At 41.1% G+C, this 21165-nt stretch overlaps 1 protein-coding gene across 2 annotated transcripts in view; it reads left to right on the forward strand.

Moving 5' to 3' along the window:
- Window positions 1-9484: 9484 nt before the first annotated feature.
- The window catches only part of LOC126914801 (A disintegrin and metalloproteinase with thrombospondin motifs 3-like), a 62875-nt gene continuing 51194 nt past the window's right edge, over window positions 9485-21165 (forward strand). The window contains exons 1-4 of one of the 2 annotated variants that reach the window (XM_050719226.1): window positions 9485-9715; window positions 10371-10495; window positions 10964-11056; window positions 11690-11925. In XM_050719226.1, coding sequence (XP_050575183.1) covers window positions 10979-11056; window positions 11690-11925 — 314 coding nt within the window. In that variant the 5' untranslated portion in view covers window positions 9485-9715; window positions 10371-10495; window positions 10964-10978. The remainder of the gene's footprint in view (window positions 9716-10370; window positions 10496-10963; window positions 11057-11689; window positions 11926-21165) is intronic. The other variant, XR_007709816.1, reaches the window with a different exon arrangement.

The raw sequence follows: 21165 nt of genomic DNA on the forward strand, positions 1-21165 counted from the left end.
CCTGCATTGATTGATGGTTGAGGCGATTACTAGCGGAAGGCAAGCGACTAATTGACCAATTGGCTTGCCGTTCTTTTCGTGAGTAGCGTTCTAAGTCGGCTGCTTTCTTTTCAGCTTCTTCAAGATTCAAGGGTTCAATGATTAATAATGTTCGGCCTATTTCGCGCCTGAATCCCTTTAGGTACACACGGACAATCTTCTTTGTAGTTTCTTCGATCATTAGCTTGCGTAGAAGTGGTTGTGAGTACTCGTTGGTTACTGCGTACAGTAAACGGTTGAGTATTCTTCTGAACCGAATATTAAAACTCTGCACTGATTCTTCCCGTCCCTGTCTCAACTCTTTTAATTGTTCCCGATATTCTTCCGAAGTCACTTGAGTTGCCACATTGCTCCTCAGTGCGTTGTACAGATCACTGTAGCACTCAATGGGGATGTTGCGGATACTTTGAGCTGCTTTTCCTACGATTTTTTCTGCCTTTATTGCTTTTAGCAATAAATCTTGCTCCATGCAACGGTCCTTCATACTGCTCACTTCTTTGATAAATTCTTCCATACCTACATCATCGTCTCCGTTGAGCATTGGAATACAACGTATTGCATCCTTAACTCACAGAGTGGAAAGAGCGGGTGGAAAATAGCCTCTTTCTTCAACCTCGGGTTGTTCGGTGTCGATGTGCGCAGGTGGAATGACTGGAATCGTTAACCCGGTCGGTTCGCGTGCCCTAACCGTACTCCAGGTGCGATTAATCGCTGTCGATTCACTTTCGTTGCTTTCAGTAATGATGGAACCAGAATCATCGGTCGCAAGGGATCCGAACCCAGTCCGTAGCTCTGCGACGGTTCTCCTAATATTTTCGATTTCTGCTACCCAGCATCTATTTGTTTCGTCACTTTGCATAGACAAACGTAACATATCCTCTTGTAAACGGGCAATACTCTCTTGCTGTTTTTGAATGCTATCCAATATTGTTCGCAACGTTGGATCCGTTGAGGTAGAAGTTTGAGATTCGTTTGTCTTAGACATCTTCCTGCTTTCGGGCGAAGATGAGTCTTGGCTACTGAAGCTAGATTTTCTTTCACGGTAACGTACGAAGGAATCCAGTTTACCTTCCTTTGTCACTTCACTCGGTTCGTGATAGTTACTTCGTTGTTGCGGATGACCGTAGTCCCAAATAATTCTATCTTCCGTAGATGATGAATGTCTTTTGGTTTCCGAACAAACACTTTTCACTATCCTGGCAGTAATCGCCAAAAATGTCACGTAAAATAAAAAGCAGGAGGCTCGAACGAAAAGAAAAAATTAAGATAACAAAAAAACAAGAGAATTTATTTCTGAATTTACACTGACTGCGATTTTGTTCTGAGCTCCAGCCGTGACTTTCCAAGACTGAAGCTCTTACAATTTGACTTTCGGTAACATCTGTTTCTTCTTTGTTTATCATCCCTCAATATCCCCACTACCCTGTAGGCGTACGTGACCGTTGTCACACTTCTAGGACATTCGGTGGAAGGACCGTTAGGATACAGATGACTCATTAGGCACTTCGGCGATATACATTGTCGCCAAGGCCGCCACATCTCTATCTCCATCATCGGTCCATCGGATTTGAAGTATGCCGGTCGTGACAAGAGCAAGGTCGTTCAAGATGAAATCCTCGGCCCTTGTTAAATCGTCTCGGTCGGGGTCGAACAATGCGTTCGCCAGCATCCTCGTTTCTCGGTGATTGCACATAAAGCTGCCATTACTAGAACTTCAGTGGGCGGTAAGCGCTGGTGCTTTTTCCAGTCTCGCGTTCGCGCTTACTCTTACGCACAGTTCGCCGCTGCACTCGCGTGCGTTTGCAGCCGCGTTCATCCGTCCATGTGGCTGCCAGTCGTAGCACGAAGCTCGTTCATCGCGTTTACTCCACTTTTTCGTCGAAACCTTCTGTCCGGGGGTATCGCGATCGACCCGAGATCCGATCGATCGTCTTATCCTTCTGTCCTTTTCGCGAAAGTCGTTCGAATTTCTGTGACGCGCGCGTGGAAAATACTGGCGCGAATCTTCGAGTTAGTGAGAATCTTTGGCTCGAATTTGACGATTCGTTCGCGTGGGAATCGCACGGCGAGGCGTGCGATTGTCGCGATCGCTCTTATCGCTCGCTCCACTTACGTTCCGCTTCGTTCTACCGACTACTAGTTTGCTGCATTCCCGGTTACTTTACTGGTGGTGAATCGTTAATCGACGCGAGTTACCGCCGACGAGTTTGTTACGATACGCAAGTACAGTGGAAAAATGAGTTTAGCGAAACAGTTTCGTAAAGCTAAACGATTGGACGAATCGAAAGGAATTGGAAGTCGTTCTAAGAATTCTGTTCGAAGACAGCTTTGAGAAGGCGAACGGCGATTGAAAAAAGAAGAAATTGAAAGACGTCGAAGGAAATCGAGAAACGTTCGAATTCAACGAGGCAGTTTCGTACGCCTAGAGAGGACGATCGAAGGAAATTGAGAAAGATTCGTCTGTAATTTAAGATTCTGTATCAATTTGGTATAAATAGATCGAGCAAATATTCACGGTTAATCTTTTCGATAAAACACTACCTACAAAACCACTGCATTCTATGATTTCATTTCATCTCTGGTGTACCGTAGAATCGTTCCCTTTTCCATTATTTCGATCGATTAAACAACACCCTGTGTATTAAAACCAACGATTCATCTTCGTATTACTTCCGCGCGAGCTACGTGATGAAGCGCGAGACATTGAAAATGTTAGAACGCGAGAGTATCGTCGCATCCGCGTCTATATGACACGGCGTTTCGAACGCGTTACGAACCGGCGAAATGAAATGAGAATATCGGGTCTGCGAATTAGCTGCTTTCATTGCGATAACTACGTCTGCGAGTGAACGAGCATGCCTGGCGAGTTTTGGGTAGCCAGAAAATCCTATTGAAATTTCGATCAAAGCGCGCGAGACATGACGCGATCGAAACTTCCCAGTTTTCTCCTCGCCACGTGGCTGCTCGGCACGATCGCTACTAAGTCGCGAATGAGCGACTTTCTGCAAAGCTTGCAGGAATACGAGATCGTTTACCCTCGAGTGATCCCGAATGAGAGCGCGCGGAACAGAAGATCGACCCACGAATACCGAGAAACTTGGCGCGAGTATCTTCACCAAGAGCCGGTGTTCCTCGAGATCAGCAACTGGACCTTAAGGACCATGGCCAACGATCCATTGATACTGTCGTCGAATTTCACCGTGAATTGGGTGCGCCAGGGTAAAACCAAGTCCGAGCGACGTAACGCCAAGGCGAACTGCGATCTTCCACAAGGCAGCTTGGAAGGAGACGCGAGTTCCTTCGTCGTCGTGACGATATGCGAAGAAGAAGTGTACGCCTTGATGTTGATCGGGCAGAGATCGTTCTTCGTTCAGCCGCTGACGAATGGCCAGCATGTGATGTTTCAGCCGAAAAACGAAAAGTGGTGGTCGATCAGGAATAATTCGAGCTTCGTGTCTGTGAATCCGGAAAACCCTGCAGGTGAGAAGGATCGTTATCGCGATGGCTTTTCATCTTTCGTTAGACGGTTGGATGTAGGTGATTGGTTGATCGATTTACCGACTTCCTTGCCAATTATGTTATAAGCTTCTTACTTTGCGATCCGCCGTTAATTGCTTCTTCTATTCTAAAATTGACTCTGATCGTGATACTGTAAGAACTGATAGCGTCGATATGATAATACCATACATAGAGTATGAGAGTAATCGTAGTACAAACGAATATATATATATTCGGTTTAATAAATTTAATTTAATAAATTTAAACCGTCAAACAGGAAGGGCTTAATCTGCAGGCAAAAAGAAGAAAAAGAAATAATCATTTACAAAGCGAACGACCATTAGCTAATTCCAATTTGAAAATATAGCTAAAGTCAAAGTCATTTTGAACAAATGTTTCCTGTACGCGTTACCGTTTGGCATGGACGAACGTCTCGGACGTTGATGTCCGTACATTTATATATATGTCGGATAGAAGTCAGGATTAAGGAGATGGGCGTTTAATGAATTTTCATTAGGGTTGGCCATTGCCGTGATACGATGGAGAGTTTATTAGCACAGACTTATTAACAAGATTAGGCACTCGTAGCACTAGTGATAATGACCTTAGGTTCGAAACGAATCCGCAGTCCACGGGACTCTTTTATTCTTTACTCGTAGGCAACGCCTAGGTGGTACTCTCAGTTAGCCCGCGAAGTAAGCACTCTATCGAAATGATATCTTAGTCGATGAAATCGTACTCGAAGCTCTCACGATGACACTGTCTAGGAAAAATTGCCCCACTCTCTAGCGACACCAGGTCTTTTATATTCGTGGAGACAAGTCTTCGTTCAGAGAGTGAGGGAAATTGCCGTTGTTGTTAATTAGTCAGTCTTTGGAAGTGTCCTTCACGGAAAAGACTGTTTGCCTATTTTCGTTAATCAAGGTTTAAGGTTTATGACGGGTCGATGTTTTGCGAATATGTCTCGACAACCGGCAATCGACCTACCCATAGAATAGGGTCTGCTTATGACGAGCCATGAGACAGAAACCGTTAGTATGCTTACTGTCAAGTGCCGTTACAACTATTTCTTTTTATGGAGGGCTATAGACTTTTTCATGACTTTGTTAGAAAAACGTTCGTCCCTTGACCGCGGCTACGTTCGGTGACTGGTTGTCACCTCGAACCCAAACTCATTCTCATAGATTGCAGGCAATTACAATCGGGCTGAAGGACGGTGATTGTTTAACTACGGCTATGGTGAAATCCAAACTACAATATTAGGGGTTTTTCCCCGGTTTCAACGGAAGGCTCCGGTGTCGGAGCCATATATATATATGTCGGAGATGTCGGACATATATATATGTCGGAGATGAAAGAGCACCGGAGCCTTCTCCTCGGAACTTTGGGAAGATACCTAGTACTGTAACTTAGATTTCACCATAGCCGTATTAAGAAAACCGTTGTCATTCGATCCGACTGTACTTATTCGAGATTTATGATAGTGAGCTCGGGCTCGAAGCGACAACCAGTCGCCGAACGTAGTCGCGGTCAAGGGGATGAACGTTTTGTTCAACCAAGGCAGGAAGTAACTCTATGACTCTCCTTAAAAGAAATGCTTGGGACAGGGTGCGATGGTAAATGTCTCAATGGTTTCTGTCCCGTGGCTCGCCACACGCAGACTATGCTTCGAGTAAGACGATTACCAGATGTTGATGCGTCTCCACAGTACATGTTCGGCTAGCCCGAGGACCCGCTATAAATCTTAAGATCTATTTAACGAAAGTCCTTCAAACCGACAAACAGCCTTTGTTCCGACTACGGGAAAATTGGAGAAATCTATCCTTCCACGAACGACGCTTCCCGCTAGCAACTTTTCCCAAGGACAGCTAATATCTTTCTCTAACCACCAACATGGAAATTGACCAATTAACAGTAACTCCAATTTCCTTCACTTTCCGAATGAAGACTTTTCTTCACGAATCCGATGATCTCGTGCCCTTAGACACACCCATCATAGTTTTCCTCGACAGCGTCACCGTGATGGAGAGACACACTTTCGTACGATTTGAACGACGATACAAGTAATTCTCCGGTACGTAGTGCTTGTTCTGTGGCGACCTGAATATAACTTAGACTTCCACGAAATATACACGTTCGACATCCCGTTGACCGCGGATTCGTTACCGGACCCGAGGCCATTGTCATAGCGCCGCCAGTATCTAACATTGTGATTAGTTACCAACGCTGTAATACCACTCACTTGTGCCAATAAACTCTACCATTGTTACACCGCATCGATGGCCAATATCAACGAAGATTCATCGAACACCTCCACCCCCAATCCTATCGTCCAGCCGACATATATATATGTCGGAGATGAAAGAACACCGGAACCTTCCCTTTGGAACTTTGGGAAGACCCCTAGTATTGTAATTTAGATTTCACCATAGCCGTATTAAGAAACTGTTGTCATTCGATCCGACTGTATTTATTTGAGATTTATCATAGTGAGCTCGGACTCGAGGCGACAATCAGTCGCCGAACGTAGCCGCGGTCAAAGGGATGAACGTTTTGTCTAACAAAGGCATGAAGTAATTCTATAGCTCTCCTTAAAAGAAATACTTGGGACAGGGCACGAGGGTAAACATTTCAACGATTTCTGTCCCGTGGCTCGCCACACGCAGACTTTGTCCTTCGGGTAAGATGATTGCCAGATGCCAACGCATCTTCACAGTATATGTTTAGCTGGGCGAGGACCCGCTACGAATATTAAGTTTCAATTATACAAAGTCTCTCAAATAGACAAATAGCCTGTGCTCCAACTACGGGAAGATAAGAGAAATCTATCCTTCCACGAACGACGCTTCCCGCTAGCAACTTTTCCCAAGGACAGCTAATATCTTTCTCTAACCACCAACATGGAAATTGACCAATTAACAGCAACTTCAATTTCCCTCACCCTTCGAACGAAGACTTTTCTCCGCGAATCCGATGATCTCGTGCCCTTAGGCACACCCATCATAGTTTTCTTCGACAGCGTCACCGCGACGGAGAATCACTCTCTAGTGCGATCTCATCAGTAATCGACCTGTCTTTCGTATACGTAATAATTGCCCCTTTCTCTAACGTACAGTGTAACTTAGACGCTAACGAAGGGTAAAGTTCGTCATCCCGTTGACCGCGGATTCGTTATTGAGCCTAGGATCATTGTCATTTGCTTCTCGAGTATCTAATTATCGCGATTACTTGTCCAATTCCATCATAGTCATATTTGCACTAGTAAATATCTCCTCTATTGCATAATGATCACGTCTAGCGCCAATAGGGATTCGTTTCACGCCTTTAACCCTAACTCTAATCTTAACGCCAACCCGACATATATATGCATTTCTGATAATCATTTTCAACTCGCACAGGAAAGAAACATCACTGAGGCTACCGTGAATTAAATTCGCGTATCAAGTAACAGGATAGATACGATTCATACGAAGCTTTGCGTCGTTATTCGAGGTAGGAAAAGCTTTAGCAGTGATATCGAGAAAAGCGAAACTACGAAATCATCGCTGTCGTCGAGACAGAAATTGCTGCGAATATCGCGGAAAGCAGAGCGACGGTAAAGAGTATTACAGGAAAAAGTTGTTCGGAATATTAGCCTTGGCAAACATATTTCAAAGCCGTTGAATATGGCGAGATTGTCCGCTTTGTAAATATTTACCGAAAAACATGTCGTACGAAGCTGGGCAATAAACGCGTTTTTCCACAGTTACAAACAAGTATCGTACGTATGAAATAAGTAACGACGAATTTTCCATTTCACAGCACGCGACAATTGACCGTATTATCAGCGTTTCGTCAGAGTTTCAAGAACTGCGTTTTCTTTTCTGTATTTATGGTTTCGCAACTGTAAAACGGAAGGTTTATTCTGGAGATGCGAGTTCGCGTGAACAACTAGCGCAACGAGTAAAAACACGCGGTTTTTGCAACTCGATCGAATTGTTAGCAACTGTGTGTACGAGATCGTATTACTCCCATCGTTGATCGATGTCAGGCTTCTATCCGAGCACACGGACAACGTTCTCCAACGACCAATCAAACATACCAGATAATAATTATTCATTGTATCATTATTGTAGCTATTAACGACACGGGCTTGTTGTCGCATGATAAAAAGCATGCAACTGCGCTGACACGATAATACAGCGAACTTTTGCACGCTGCGATGGAAAACGCGTCGTTACCTGTTTCGTACGAACGATACTCGTTTGTAATTCTGTAAAGAAACGTCCGTTGACGAACATTATATAAAGTTCTTCCTTCTTCTTCTTCTTCTTGTCTGTAAATCAACTCCTTACAATTTGACGGTTTAAATTTGGCACACCCCGTATATACAGGATGCAACGGAACAACGTCTGAAAGCGAGAACAACGCGAATCCTTGTGGAAAAATGAAGAAAAAGTATAGGATAAAACGTTCTCATTTTCGATTTGGAGAATCGAGTCTGAAAATTTATCAAGTATACTCGAACTGTATCTGAATATCGGTTCGAATAATAAATTTATTTAATTATATAATTAATTTATTACAAAGGAAATACAATCTGGATGTGAATGTTAAATGGAAACAAATTTTGCTAAGTTGAAAATCGATCGTATCGTAATTACCACGACTCGTTGTTTACAGATTAAAAATCTGTTTTACGAATACGAGGAGCTATATATCTACTATTATTAATCAATTTTTATGAAAAATTTCGTACGATGCGCGGATAAATTCTAATTTGATAAATTGTTGGAAACGTGGAAAATTGAATGCAATAAAATTACGTGGCACGGTTTACACGGTTGCAACTTTATGACCCACTTAGGTCAAGTAGCAATGAAATTTATTGCATATATCGGAAATTCAAGGCACGTAATTGGCAGTTTATAAACAAATTATTTGTTCTCTTAATTAAATTTCCCGCGTCGAAAGCTGTGAAACGTTTTTGTATCGAAATCGAAGAATCCAACATCGCGATCCTATGAATCGAAGAATGCGACGTAAATGTTCGAAGTATGGTTGAGAAACGATAGAAAATTCCAAGTGTTACGCTGTATTTCTCGTTCGATTTAAATCGAAATTTTAATGAGGAACAGCGCCGATTGATATTTAAAAGTGAAACGGTTAAGAGCAACGATACAGGTTTTGTTAAAAGCAATTGGTCTATTTACCTCGCTGTTTAAACAGGTTTGTTTGACGTTACTTTGGTCAATTTCCATTGACACTTTTATAGATAGCATTCTTTTTTACGGATGGAAAGCCGTCTGATGGAAATTTGTCTGAAATGTCCGTCGTAAAATTGCATTTTCGCGGGCAACAGAAAACAATGGAATTTTGTACAAAAGCGCAATACTTTAATTAGCGCAAAATTCCATTTTCCCCGCTGGGAAATTGAATTTTCTATTAAAGCGTGATACGTTTAATCAGCGGTGGCGTAATTTCAACAAACTAACAACTGGAATATTGACTTGTCACAATTTTGTGACACCGTATATGTCGTTGATACGTTCCAGTCTGGTCGTATTTACAATTTCAGAAATTTTGCAACTATTTTTTCATTTTATCCGTAACGAGAATAGCGAAGATAAGACAGGCAAACGTGGTAAAACGTTGATAATTCGGTTACAGGGAAATCGAATAAATTTGAAGTTGAAGAAAGTAAGAGAAAGTCGAAACGAAGCAAACGCGATTCCTTAAGCCACGATGTTCAGGGATTTTATAATCTTTCCGGTGACGTCTTCGACGTGGAATACCCAGAAGCTGAGAAATTGATTCTGTACGATGAAAAAGACGATGTCTCCACAGAATACAACGATACAATAGTGGAAGAATTATCGATCGACGTAAATCCTGTTGAGAAATGCTCAGTTGGTATGACCGCTAGTTACTAAAAGGTTACTAGGGTTATGTTGGTACGACTCCTAACGACGCTCTTTTGCCATAGGAGTCGACCACGCCTTAATTGCTAAGACGCATTGGGAGAGTTTAGACGTTTGCTGTGTGATTTGGTGTTTTGTATAAGAGAGAAAATAAAAGGTGTGATAACCAATCCGAGTGGATCCGAGATTGATTATCAACCCCAACCTATATAAAATAACAAATCCCGAGGAAATTGGATATTTCTCTGGTCCTAAATGGCAAAGGAACAGATTATCAAGTAAGTCAAATATTTTTCCAAATGCCATTCTTGTACAATCGTTGCTTTTCTACTTACCACGTACAATATAGCGGTTAATAAATTAACGAATCATCGAATATTACTGAAAGAAAGAAATTGTACTGATATTCCAATCTATCGTGTACAAAAGTAATAATAACAGCATGTAATATAAGAATAGCTTATCTTCAGCCTTAAAAGGAACTCGGTTTACAATTATTCTCCCTATTGCGTTCCACTCTCGCTTGATCTTCTACACGTTCATCTATATTTCGCTGTTTTTAATTTATTTTATTATTCCCTGTCTATTACACATATGTATATTGTCCATTGCACGAATCTTTATCTATCTTGCCTAATTTAATGTAAAAAAATAGAAAAATAGAAAAATTTGCTGGAGGAATACGTTTACCAAAATTTGTCAAGAATTTTAAAGAAATTTGCAGGATGAAATTCACGGTGATACCGAATTGATATTTTTGAAATTATACCTTTGAAATAATTATTTATATCATAATAATTATTCCACGAATACTTGCTCGTAGATATTAATTTATGCTTTTAATAATCATGCGTTTAAGCTATCAAGTCGAGTCGAGTAGACTTTCTAATTTCGTGGAAGATAAGTCGATTTCTAAGATAAGTCATTTCATAGAGAAAAGACCAGCTGCTAAGGATTCGCCGCCACGATGGCTAGAGCTTGGAATAGCTGCTGATTACTCCGTGGTAGATTTTCATGGAATTCGAGTACAGCAATATATCTTGGCTCTTTTAAACATCGTAAGTAATACCAAACGAAATTCTGTTATTATACTTAGATATAGAATACCTCCTCCTACATATGTACGCAAGCAACCGGGAAACATAGGGCAGAGTTATGCGTATCTCTGTATTTTCAAGGTACGCTACTTGCTTTCAAACATCTCGATCGTATATTCGGATGGAAGCTCTGTATTTTCTGTTTACACTGTTCAAAGCTTGCACGTATCTTTTAAAAAGTTCAGCGAATAATTTATCCGTAATGGAATTTTGTAATCGATTAATTTCAGCCATTCGGTAATTGGTTTTCCAATGCTGTTGAGATTAATAACGTACATTTCCTAAGATAAATATAACGAATAAAATTAATTTTTTAGGAAAATTATATAAGATACGATGTATTTACGAGAGTTTTGAATAATAATTTATTTGTAAGGCTGTAATACTGTTTTAACGCCTGTTACATTTTCGTACGTTTTTTAATCCTAGGTCAGTGCAATTTACATGGACCCATCGCTCGAATCCAACATGATTCTAGTGATCGTACGAATGATTTTATACGCGGAAAAACGAGACGTTATGGTAAGCGATTTCCATTAAATTAAATCATTTAACTAAAGTAGTAACTATCTGAGATACGCATATGCGAGTGTCAATTATTTTATTTTCTACTTATCTGTACAGTGTATGGTATATAAATTATATAGGTCAAAATATCTGCGCATGACGTTTTAGATCGATAAAATGCAACGAGTTCCATTTTGTTAAATTGGACAACCGTGAACGATCCCTTGGAAACAAATTTCCAAACAAACAATTTTCACGGATCATTGGCAAACCTCGCATTTATCGTGTATCCGAAATATCTGTATAATCGACTATTAAACCTTTTTCATCTCTTAAGAATCTTAATTTAATGTTATAGACCTATGATAATATCATTGATATACGACACTTGCGATTCCTTTTACTTTTCTTTTTCCGCTATTCTTCTCTGCTGTTGAATCAACATTTCAACATTTTTCAGGAAGATTAAAATACTAATAGCGTTACAAGTTACATTTGATTACAATCAACAACAAGATTACTTGCACATATATTTATTATCATTGACGAATATTTATATATAGTATATAATGCATGATGTAATAATAAATATAATATATTCGTAATATTTGCTAGCTTTTATTAAGAAAATATTAAACGTTGTCGTAGGTCCGCCGTGGCGATGCCAGACGATCTCTCGAGAACGTGAACAAATGGAACAGAAAGATGCTGTCCTCGAAGGACGTAAATCACGATGTTGCTGTATGGTTGACGCGATTAGATATAGGAGGTCCTTCTGGTTACGCACCTGTGTCAGGAGTATGCTATCCCGCGAGATCGTGCGCGTTAAATCGAGACGAAGGCTTGACCAGCACCTTTATCATCGCTCACGAAGTAGCACACATGTGAGTGTCCCACATGTTGGGATATCGTTGGCAAACTGAAATATTTATAACTGGCCTAGGTATTTACGCAGAGACCGTGTGCTATTTATTTATGCAAATACGTACTTTTACGAGAATAATTTGAAAAATGAAATCTCCATAGGAGAACTTATTATCTTTACCGAATATCACAACGAGTACTGTACTTTGAATCTGCCATAGATTTTTGCGTATTATGTGCGTTCTTGCATTCCTCCTTTCACCTACGATGGCTCTTAAACAAGAAACGATATCGTAACGAGAAATACAACTTAGCTGAGCGTCCACTTTGGTTCCACTAGTGTTGTCCCATACGACTTTGTGTTTGACCTCGCTATTAGGGGACTTTTTACCCAACGTTTCCTTCATCGCCTTCACTACCTTCGATTTATCGAACTTGAGACTTAAACTGGCCGTTACTAAATCTTTCGGCTTCTTCGACATCGGTTGGTGTCTCTTCGTGAACCAATTCGACGGTGCCATAAAGGTCGAAATAGCGGCTTTCGAGGATCCGCTAAGTTTACTTTTAGCTCCGTACAATGTCGACACGTCGAAGCTATTGGAACGGAAGCTCTTCGATCGACTTCCTTTCTGTTCGGTCGTTTTTCCGGGCCAGTTTGATTTGCTATCGTCCCGGGAACTCGGCGCTTCCTCGCCGCATCGGTTGATTTCCATCGCGGAAGACGCTAACGAGCTTACGATCGATATCAGATCCGTATTAGAGCAGACAATGCCCGCAGCACCGGAAACGGATGCACTCGCGGCTCTTGGCAGTTCCGAGACGCGCTTTCGGAGAGAAGACGTCGGCGAAACCGACGGAGTAGGCATTTCAGAGAATCGTTGTTTCGGCTGTTGAGTGTAACGTTGAGCGGAACTGTTACCCTCCAGCGGCTGTATTTCGTACACTTGCTCCGTCGACGTCCTGTACATCCTTAAGCAAACGGATTGCTTTTATTCGAAAGACAGTTTCTTTTTTATCATAATTCGTGCGTTATGATACATGTTTCGATGATTGAGCCGTTAAGCGTGACAAAGTGATGGAATTGTTTTGTACAGAAATTCTGGTTCTAAAATTATGTTAGGGATTCTAGGGCGTAATAACATCTTGGAACGCAAAGTTATCGATGTGTCGATGAAAGTTAAGCGAGCTTTATCGAAGCACACGTTCGAGTCTTTGGACGATTGCTAGGAATACGCGTAATGTTCTTTTCTGTGAGCTGAAAAGTTGAACGACTATAAAAGGCGTTTGTAGAGGATTTGAAAGCGGAAGAAGAGGCAGATTATTTAATACATAATATCTTCCTTTATAATATATCTAATATCCTAATAATTAGATGAACGTAATACAAATGTTTAGAATCAGAAATTATCTGTTTATATAGAGATCTGTTTGATGCAAGATCTAAAATCAATCAAATCGGATTGTATGGATTGTGTATTTGTCTGTGTTAATACTTTGACGTCGATACCAACGATGTATATAGCGAATGGCGGTTATCAGCCAAGATTATGAGCACGTACGCAAACAGACTATAATATTTTGCAAGAATGAAATGTCTTGGTATGGTACGCTTTAATCTATCTATCCAAGTCAAAATAAGTATAAAAATCGCGTGGCAATCAACATATTAAAAAAAAAAAAAAAAAAAAAAAAAAAAAAAAAAAAAAAAAAGGAGAAACAGATGCTTCTATTTATATTCATATTAAAATGATACATATTTGTAATTTTCTGGTAAACTATATCGGTACTCGCATAAAAGTAGATATAGTCATTGAGATTGTGGCTCTATAAATCTCAAATTTAATTCTTCAACACGTTGAGTGTTTAGGTGTTTAGGTGTTTAGGTGTTTAGGTGTTTAGGTACGCAAATAGACTAGAATATTTTGCAAGAATGAAATGTCTTGGTGTGGTACGCTTTAATTTATCTATCCAAGTCAAAATAAGTATAAAAATCGCGTGGCAATCAACATGTTAAAAAAAAAGAAAAAAAAAAAGAAAAAGAAAAGGAGAAACAGATGCTTCTGATTGTTTAGTGCATTTTCATAAAATCTTCTAAATGTTTAATTCTCATAGAATAAAAGGGAGAGCATACGTTTGAATCTCAGCAGATTTTATTAATTCTTTGAAACCATAAATATAATATGAGTATTACATCAACTTTAGTTCACACGTGTAACAACATATTATTCTGCACGTAACAGTTACATTTAATGAAACATTTATTTATCCAGTAAATCCATATTCTCTATTAAACGTTCGTTTATTAATAAAACTGCCATAATCGTCCACGCATTGTTCGCTTCCTTAATTATTTTTCAAAGTATAACGATAATCAATGATGCAACAGAAATATCACGTAACATCCCAACAATCTTACATGAGATTTTAGCTGTTTTTACTATACAAATTAAGTCATTATTAAAATAAGTCATTATAATAATATATATATGTCGGAGATGACAGAACACCGGAACCTTCCCTTTGGAACTTTGGGAAGACCCCTAGTATTGAAATTTAGATTTCACCATAGCCGTATTAAGAAACTGTTGTCATTCGATCCGACTGTATTTATTTGAGATTTATGATAGTGAGCTCGGGCTCGAGACGACAATCAGTCGCCGAACGTACCCGCGGTCAAAGGGATGAACGTTTTGTCTAACAAAGGCATGAATTAATTCTATAGCTCTTCTTAAAAGAAATACTTGGGACAGGGCACGACGGTAAACGTTTCAATGGTTTCTGCCCCGTGGCTCGCCACACGCAGACTTTGTCCTTCGGGTAAGATGATTGCCAGATGCCAACGCATCTTCACAGTATATGTTTAGCTGGGCGAGGACCCGCTACGAATATTAAGTTTCAATTATACAAAGTCTTTCAAATAGACAAATAGCCTGTGCTCCAACTACGGGAAGATAAGAGAAATCTATCCTTCCACGAACGACGCTTCCCGCTAGCAACTTTTCCCAAAGACAGCTAATATCTTTCTCTAACCACCAACATGGAAATTGACCAATTAACAGCAACGTCAATTTCCCTCACCCTTCGAACGAAGATTTTTCTCCGCGAATCCGATGATCTCGTGCCCTTAGGCACACCCATCATAGTTTTCTTCGACAGCGTCACCGCGACGGAGAGTCACTCTCTAGTGCGATCTCATCAGTAATCGACCTGTCTTTCGTATACGTAATAATTGCCCCTTTCTCTAACGTACAGTGTAACTTAGACGCTAACGAAGGGTAAAGTTCGTCATCCCGTTGACCGCGGATTCGTTATTGAGCCTAGGATCATTGTCATCAGCTTCTCGAATATTTAATTATCGCGATTACTTGTCCAATTCCATCATAGTCATATTTGCACTAGTAAATATCTCCTCTATTGCACAATGATCACGTCTAGTGCCAATAGGGATTCGTTTCACGCCTTTAACCCTAACTCTAATCTTAACGCCGACCCGACATCAGAAGTGGGATCAGTGCCGATTATAACAGTGTTAGAACTTACGACCATCGTGCGCGAGTAATTCAGTCGCTAGTGCAAAATCGAGTGTGAAACCTAACAAGTTTTCGCTACCACGTTTTAACCCTTAAAATCGCATGTTCCGACCCCGCTGCATGGGGCGCAGCTGTCAACCTGATTATGAAAGGAAACCATAATTTCAATAACGAGTGGCGAGTCGACTTCTACGTACTGGAAGCATCATTGGGTAGATCAAGTCATCTGGGTGAGTCGTTTCCATTTTACTCCGATTCGGGAGCCGAGCGTTCACTAATTAAAGAGTCCGTGGCCTCGAGATTTCTGGCAAAAGAATGACTGACATATTGGTAATGCGAGGAGTAGGAAATACCTGTATTAAACATACGCCTCCCATTTGTTCATCGTGTGTATTAATGATTTTTACATCGAAGATAATTTCTCATGTCCTTGCTGATAGTTATCTAAAATATGATATCGCGATTAGTTGCGGAACTCTAAGTCTGGGTTTTGACGTAACATTTACACAAAATAGCCTCGCTATGTGTAAAACGAAAATAATTAATGTCTGTAATGAAACCACTGCAAACGAGATCGTCGTTAATGAAGTTGACGCTGATGTACATGGTAATAATAAAAGTCGATCAATTTCGCTTCTCGACAAATTCAAAGATTCATTCGTTACGGGTTTCCTACGTATTCGCGTAAATGCAGGCCGGTTAGAAATACGATTAACTGATCCTAACACCACCGTAGGAGGAAGTCCTTATAGACTTAGCGAGGAGGAGCGGAGAGCGGTACGTGAGAAAATAAGCGTTCTAATTAAAGCAAAGATTATAAGGCCTAGTAATTCGCCATTAGCGAGCCGTAACTCGTGAAGAAAAAAAAACGGCTCAGATAGATTACGAATGGATCCCCGAGATCTAAATCAAAGTATCGTCACGGATCGGTACCCTTTACTCCTTATTGCGGATCAAGTCGCGAGATTGCAAGAGGCGAGATATTTTATTAGCCTGGATATGGCCAGCGGGTTTCACCAAATTCCTATTTATCCTAATTCAGCGGAGTATACAGCGTTCGTTACGACAGACAATATGAGTAGATGACGATGCCGTTTGAACTGAAAAAAATTGCACCGTCCGTTTTTCGGAGGGCCATTCGCAAGGCCCTAGGCGACCTCGCTCATTCGTACGTTGTTATTTATTTCGATAACGTTCTAATTATTGCCGACTCGATAGATCAAGCTTTAGGAAGATTGAACACAGTATTAGATATCCTCGTAAAAGCAGGATTCTCTGTTAACTTTGCGAAATGTTCTTTTCTAAAAACATCGGTGCTCTATTTGAGATATGTAATTCATAACGAAGAAGTTCGTCCCAACCCGGGTAAAATACACACCTTAAGTTCTTTACCTGTGCCAACGGCCGTCACACAGTTCAGGCAGTTCATAGGGTTAGCTTCGTACTTCCGAAAGTTCATCCCTAAATTCTCACAGGTGATGAAACCCCTGTATGCGCTCATCTCAGATAACAGAAATATAACTTGGACAGATAGGCACGAGAAAATAAAACAGGGAGTTTCCGCCCTGATCGACGCGCCGGTGTTAATGATATTCGACCCCAATTATCCGATAGAACTACATACTGACCCTAGCTCGGAGAGTTACGGGGCGATTTCGACGCATCAAGTTGAAGGTAAAGGCAAAGTAATAGGGTATTACAGCAAAAGAACTACCCTCGCGGAATCTAGGTATAATTCCTACGAACTAGAGACGATAGCAGTCGTAAACGCAGTCGAGCATTTCCGTCACTATCTACATGGAGGGGAATTTCTTGTCGTCGCGGATTGCAACTCGTCGAAAGCGTCGAGTAATAGAGTACATTTAAATGACAGGGACCATAGGTGATGGGCCTACTTGCAGACTTTTGTTTTTATGACATTTTGTACCTGGAAAGTAAACGGACGGCCTACGTAGATTTCTTCTTGCGAAACCCCGTAGACTTAGACCACCGTAAAATTGATAAAATTGGGGAGAAAGAAATCAATCTGGCCGAAATATCGGAAGACTGGCTACTAGCCGAACAACGTCGTGATTCTCAAACCTTGGAAGTCGTCAAGGAATTGCAAAACGATGAGCTCGCGGAAGACACCGCGAATATATACGAATTACGGTCCGGTACTCTTTACCGTAGGATACAAAGAAAAGACAGGACTCTCTGTTTACCTATAGTCCTAAGAGGTTTTAGATAGTCTGTTATTAACCATGTGCACCAGTCAATTATGCACTTAGGTTGGGAGAAAACGCTCGAGAAACTATACGAGTATTACTGGTTCGAAGGGATGGCGAAGTACGTTCGCCGATTCATTGAGAACTGTCATGCTTGTCAAGTTTCGAAAGCTAGTTCAGGTAAGATACAAGCCGAACTACATCCTATACCTAAGACCAGCATACCCTGGCATACGGTCCACATGGACATAACAGGCAAGTTGAGTGGTAAAAGCGATTCAAAGGAGTACGTCATTGTTTTGATCAACGTGCTCACTAAATTCGTATACCTGCATCATAATCGTAAGATAGATTCCCGTAACACCATTAAAGCGCTTAAATCCGCTATATTTTTATTCGGAAGTCCCTGCCGATAATAGCAGATCAGGAAAGATGTTCTAAGGGTAAAGAATTTCGAGAATTCTGCGAAAGCAAACGAATTAAAGTTCGCTTGATAGCGACCGGTGCTAGTAGAGCCAATAGACAGGTAGAACGTGTTATGCGTACATTGAAAATATGTTCACGGTAGTAGAGACGACCGGGCGGTCATGGCAAGACGCGATTGGGGAGATACAATTGGCCCTGAATTGCACCACCAACCGCGTGACTAAGGCGAGCCCACTGGAACTACTAATCGGTAGGACAGCAAGACCGTACGACTTGTTGCTACCTGATAGCGTTGAAGAAAGAGGAATAGACATCTCCGATGTAAGACAACAGGCGACAAAAAAATATAGCAAGTAGCACCAAACACGACAAAGAAAGATTCGATAACACCAAAGCTAAAGTGGTTAGGTTTAATGTCGGTGATTTCGTATTGCGCAAAATCGAGGAAAGAAACCAAATCAAGTTAGATCCAAAATTTAGGGGCCCATTCGTAATAGCAGAGATTTTGGAAGGGGATAGATATACTTTAAAGATATTAGACGGCAAACGATCGTATAAATACAGTCATGACAGATTAAGAAAAATGCCGAATAGTTGCGTTCCTGCTGAGTTGGACGTCTGTAGTGATGACAATGGCAGTGACAGTGACGATATGACTACACCGATCTCAGAGGATCATTAACACTATGACCATGACATGTAACACAGTGTTTCCACACACAAGCCTAGTGTTACCATACACTAGCACACAAGCCTAGTGCGACCACACACTAGCATTCGATATTTCCACACAAGCCTAGTGCGACCACACACTAGCATTCGATATTTCCACACAAGCCTAGTGCGACCACACACTAGCATTCGATATTTCCACACAAGCCTAGTGCGACCACACACTAGCATTCGATATTCCCACATAAGCCTAGTGTGACCACACACTAGCATTCAGTGTCTCCATACACGCCTATTACATCAATGCACTCGTGTTCAGTGTCTCCATACACTGCACTCGCATTCAGTGTCTCCATACACACCTATTACATCAATGCACTCGTGTTCAGTGTCTCCATACACTGCACTCGCATTCAGTGTCTCCATACACGCCTATTACATCAATGCACTCGTGTTCAGTGTCTCCATACACTGCACTCGCATTCAGTGTCTCCATACACGCCTATTACATCAATGCACTCGTGTTCAGTGTCTCCATACACTGCACTCGCATTCAGTGTCTCCATACACGCCTATTACATCAATGCACCCGTGTCCAGTGTCCCCATACACTGCACTCGCATTCAGTGTCTCCATACACGCCTATTACATCAATGCACCCGTGTTCAGTGTCTCCACACACGCCGAGTGCGGTAATATGATCCAACAAACTGAGACTCGTCCGTGTACGAAATCGAAAATGATCTGTCATGTCATTACGGTCTGACTGGTAACTCACAAAATGCAACTGGCGCTTTGAATACCAATCATAATGCTACTGACTTTTGTGTTTTTTTTTCTTCCCTACTTTATCATTGAACGTCCGATCGAAATTTTTGTTGTTAACCTGGGCCCTTGACCTATTTGGACAGTTAGTTAAACCATAAATAAACTAGTGTAATATAATTTAGCTAAAGTATAAAGGAGTAAAATATTAGTCATATCAAGTCTAATGTTGGGAGAACCCAATATTTTAGATCCACCCGAGGACGTGTGATAGTCAGAATGGCCGTGTCGGAGATGAAAGAACACCGGAACATTCCCTTTGGAACTTTGGGAAGACCCCTAGTATTGTAATTTAGATTTCACCATAGCCGTATTAAGAAACTGTTGTCATTCGATCCGACTGTATTTATTTGAGATTTATGATAGTGAGCTCGGGCTCGAGGCGACAATCAGTCGCCGAACGTAGCCGCGGTCAAAGGGATGAACGTTTTGTCTAACAAAGGCATGAAGTAATTCTATAGCTCTCCTTAAAAGAAATACTTGGGACAGGGCAAGACGGTAAACATTTCAACGATTTCTGTCCCGTGGCTCGCCACACGCAGACTTTGTCCTTCGGGTAAGACGATTGCCAGATGCCAACGCATCTTCACAGTATATGTTTAGCTGGGCGAGGACCCGCTACGAATATTAAATTTCAATTACACAAAGTCTCTCAAATAGACAAATGGCCTGTGCCCCAACTACGGGAAGATAAGAGAAATCTATCCTTCCACGAACGACGCTTCTCGCTAGCAACTTTCCCCAAGGACAGCTAATATCTTTCTCTAACCACCAACATGGAAATTGACCAATTAACAGCAACGTCAATTTCCCTCACCCTTCGAACGAAGACTTTTCTCCGCGAATCCGATGATCTCGTGCCCTTAGGCACACCCATCATAGTATTCTTCGACAGCGTCACCGCGACGGAGAGTCACTCTCTAGTGCGATCTCATCAGTAATCGACCTGTCTTTCGTATACGTAATAATTGCCCCTTTCTCTAACGTACAGTGTAACTTAGACGCTAACGAAGGGTAAAGTTCGTCATCCCGTTGACCGCGGATTCGTTATTGAGCCTAGGATCATTGTCATTAGCTTCTCGAGTATTTAATTATCGCGATTACTTGTCCAATTCCATCATAGTCATATTTGCACTAGTAAATATCTCCTCTATTGCACAATGATCACGTCTAGCGCCAATAGGGATTCGTTTCACGCCTTTAACCCTAACTCTAATCTTAACGCCGACGCGACATATATATGTAGTATCTATTTACAAGTATCGCAGATTACCTCTTGAAAAGTAAGAAAACATAAAGACTAAAGTAAAGTTGTAAATCTAAACTACAGTTCAAGTTATACAAGGCATGCAAAGCTTCTCTTGAAACGTTAGGTGCGTACTTCGATATACAATATAAAGAAACATAGCCCGCGAGAAAAGCTATATAGTACATACCATACAGATCCCTCGCCATAACTTTGTCAATATGCGCAACGAAATCGGTAATTTTCGCGCCACCACTCAAACGCCGTTTCTCTCGCTTTGGATAATTGAATTAAATCCAGATCGTCCATGTTTACAGCGAAGCAACACGTGATACCGCCAAAAGTGCTTTCCAC

Source organism: Bombus affinis, chromosome 3, assembly GCF_024516045.1.
Source record: "Bombus affinis isolate iyBomAffi1 chromosome 3, iyBomAffi1.2, whole genome shotgun sequence".
Lineage (NCBI taxonomy): Eukaryota > Metazoa > Arthropoda > Insecta > Hymenoptera > Apidae > Bombus > Bombus affinis.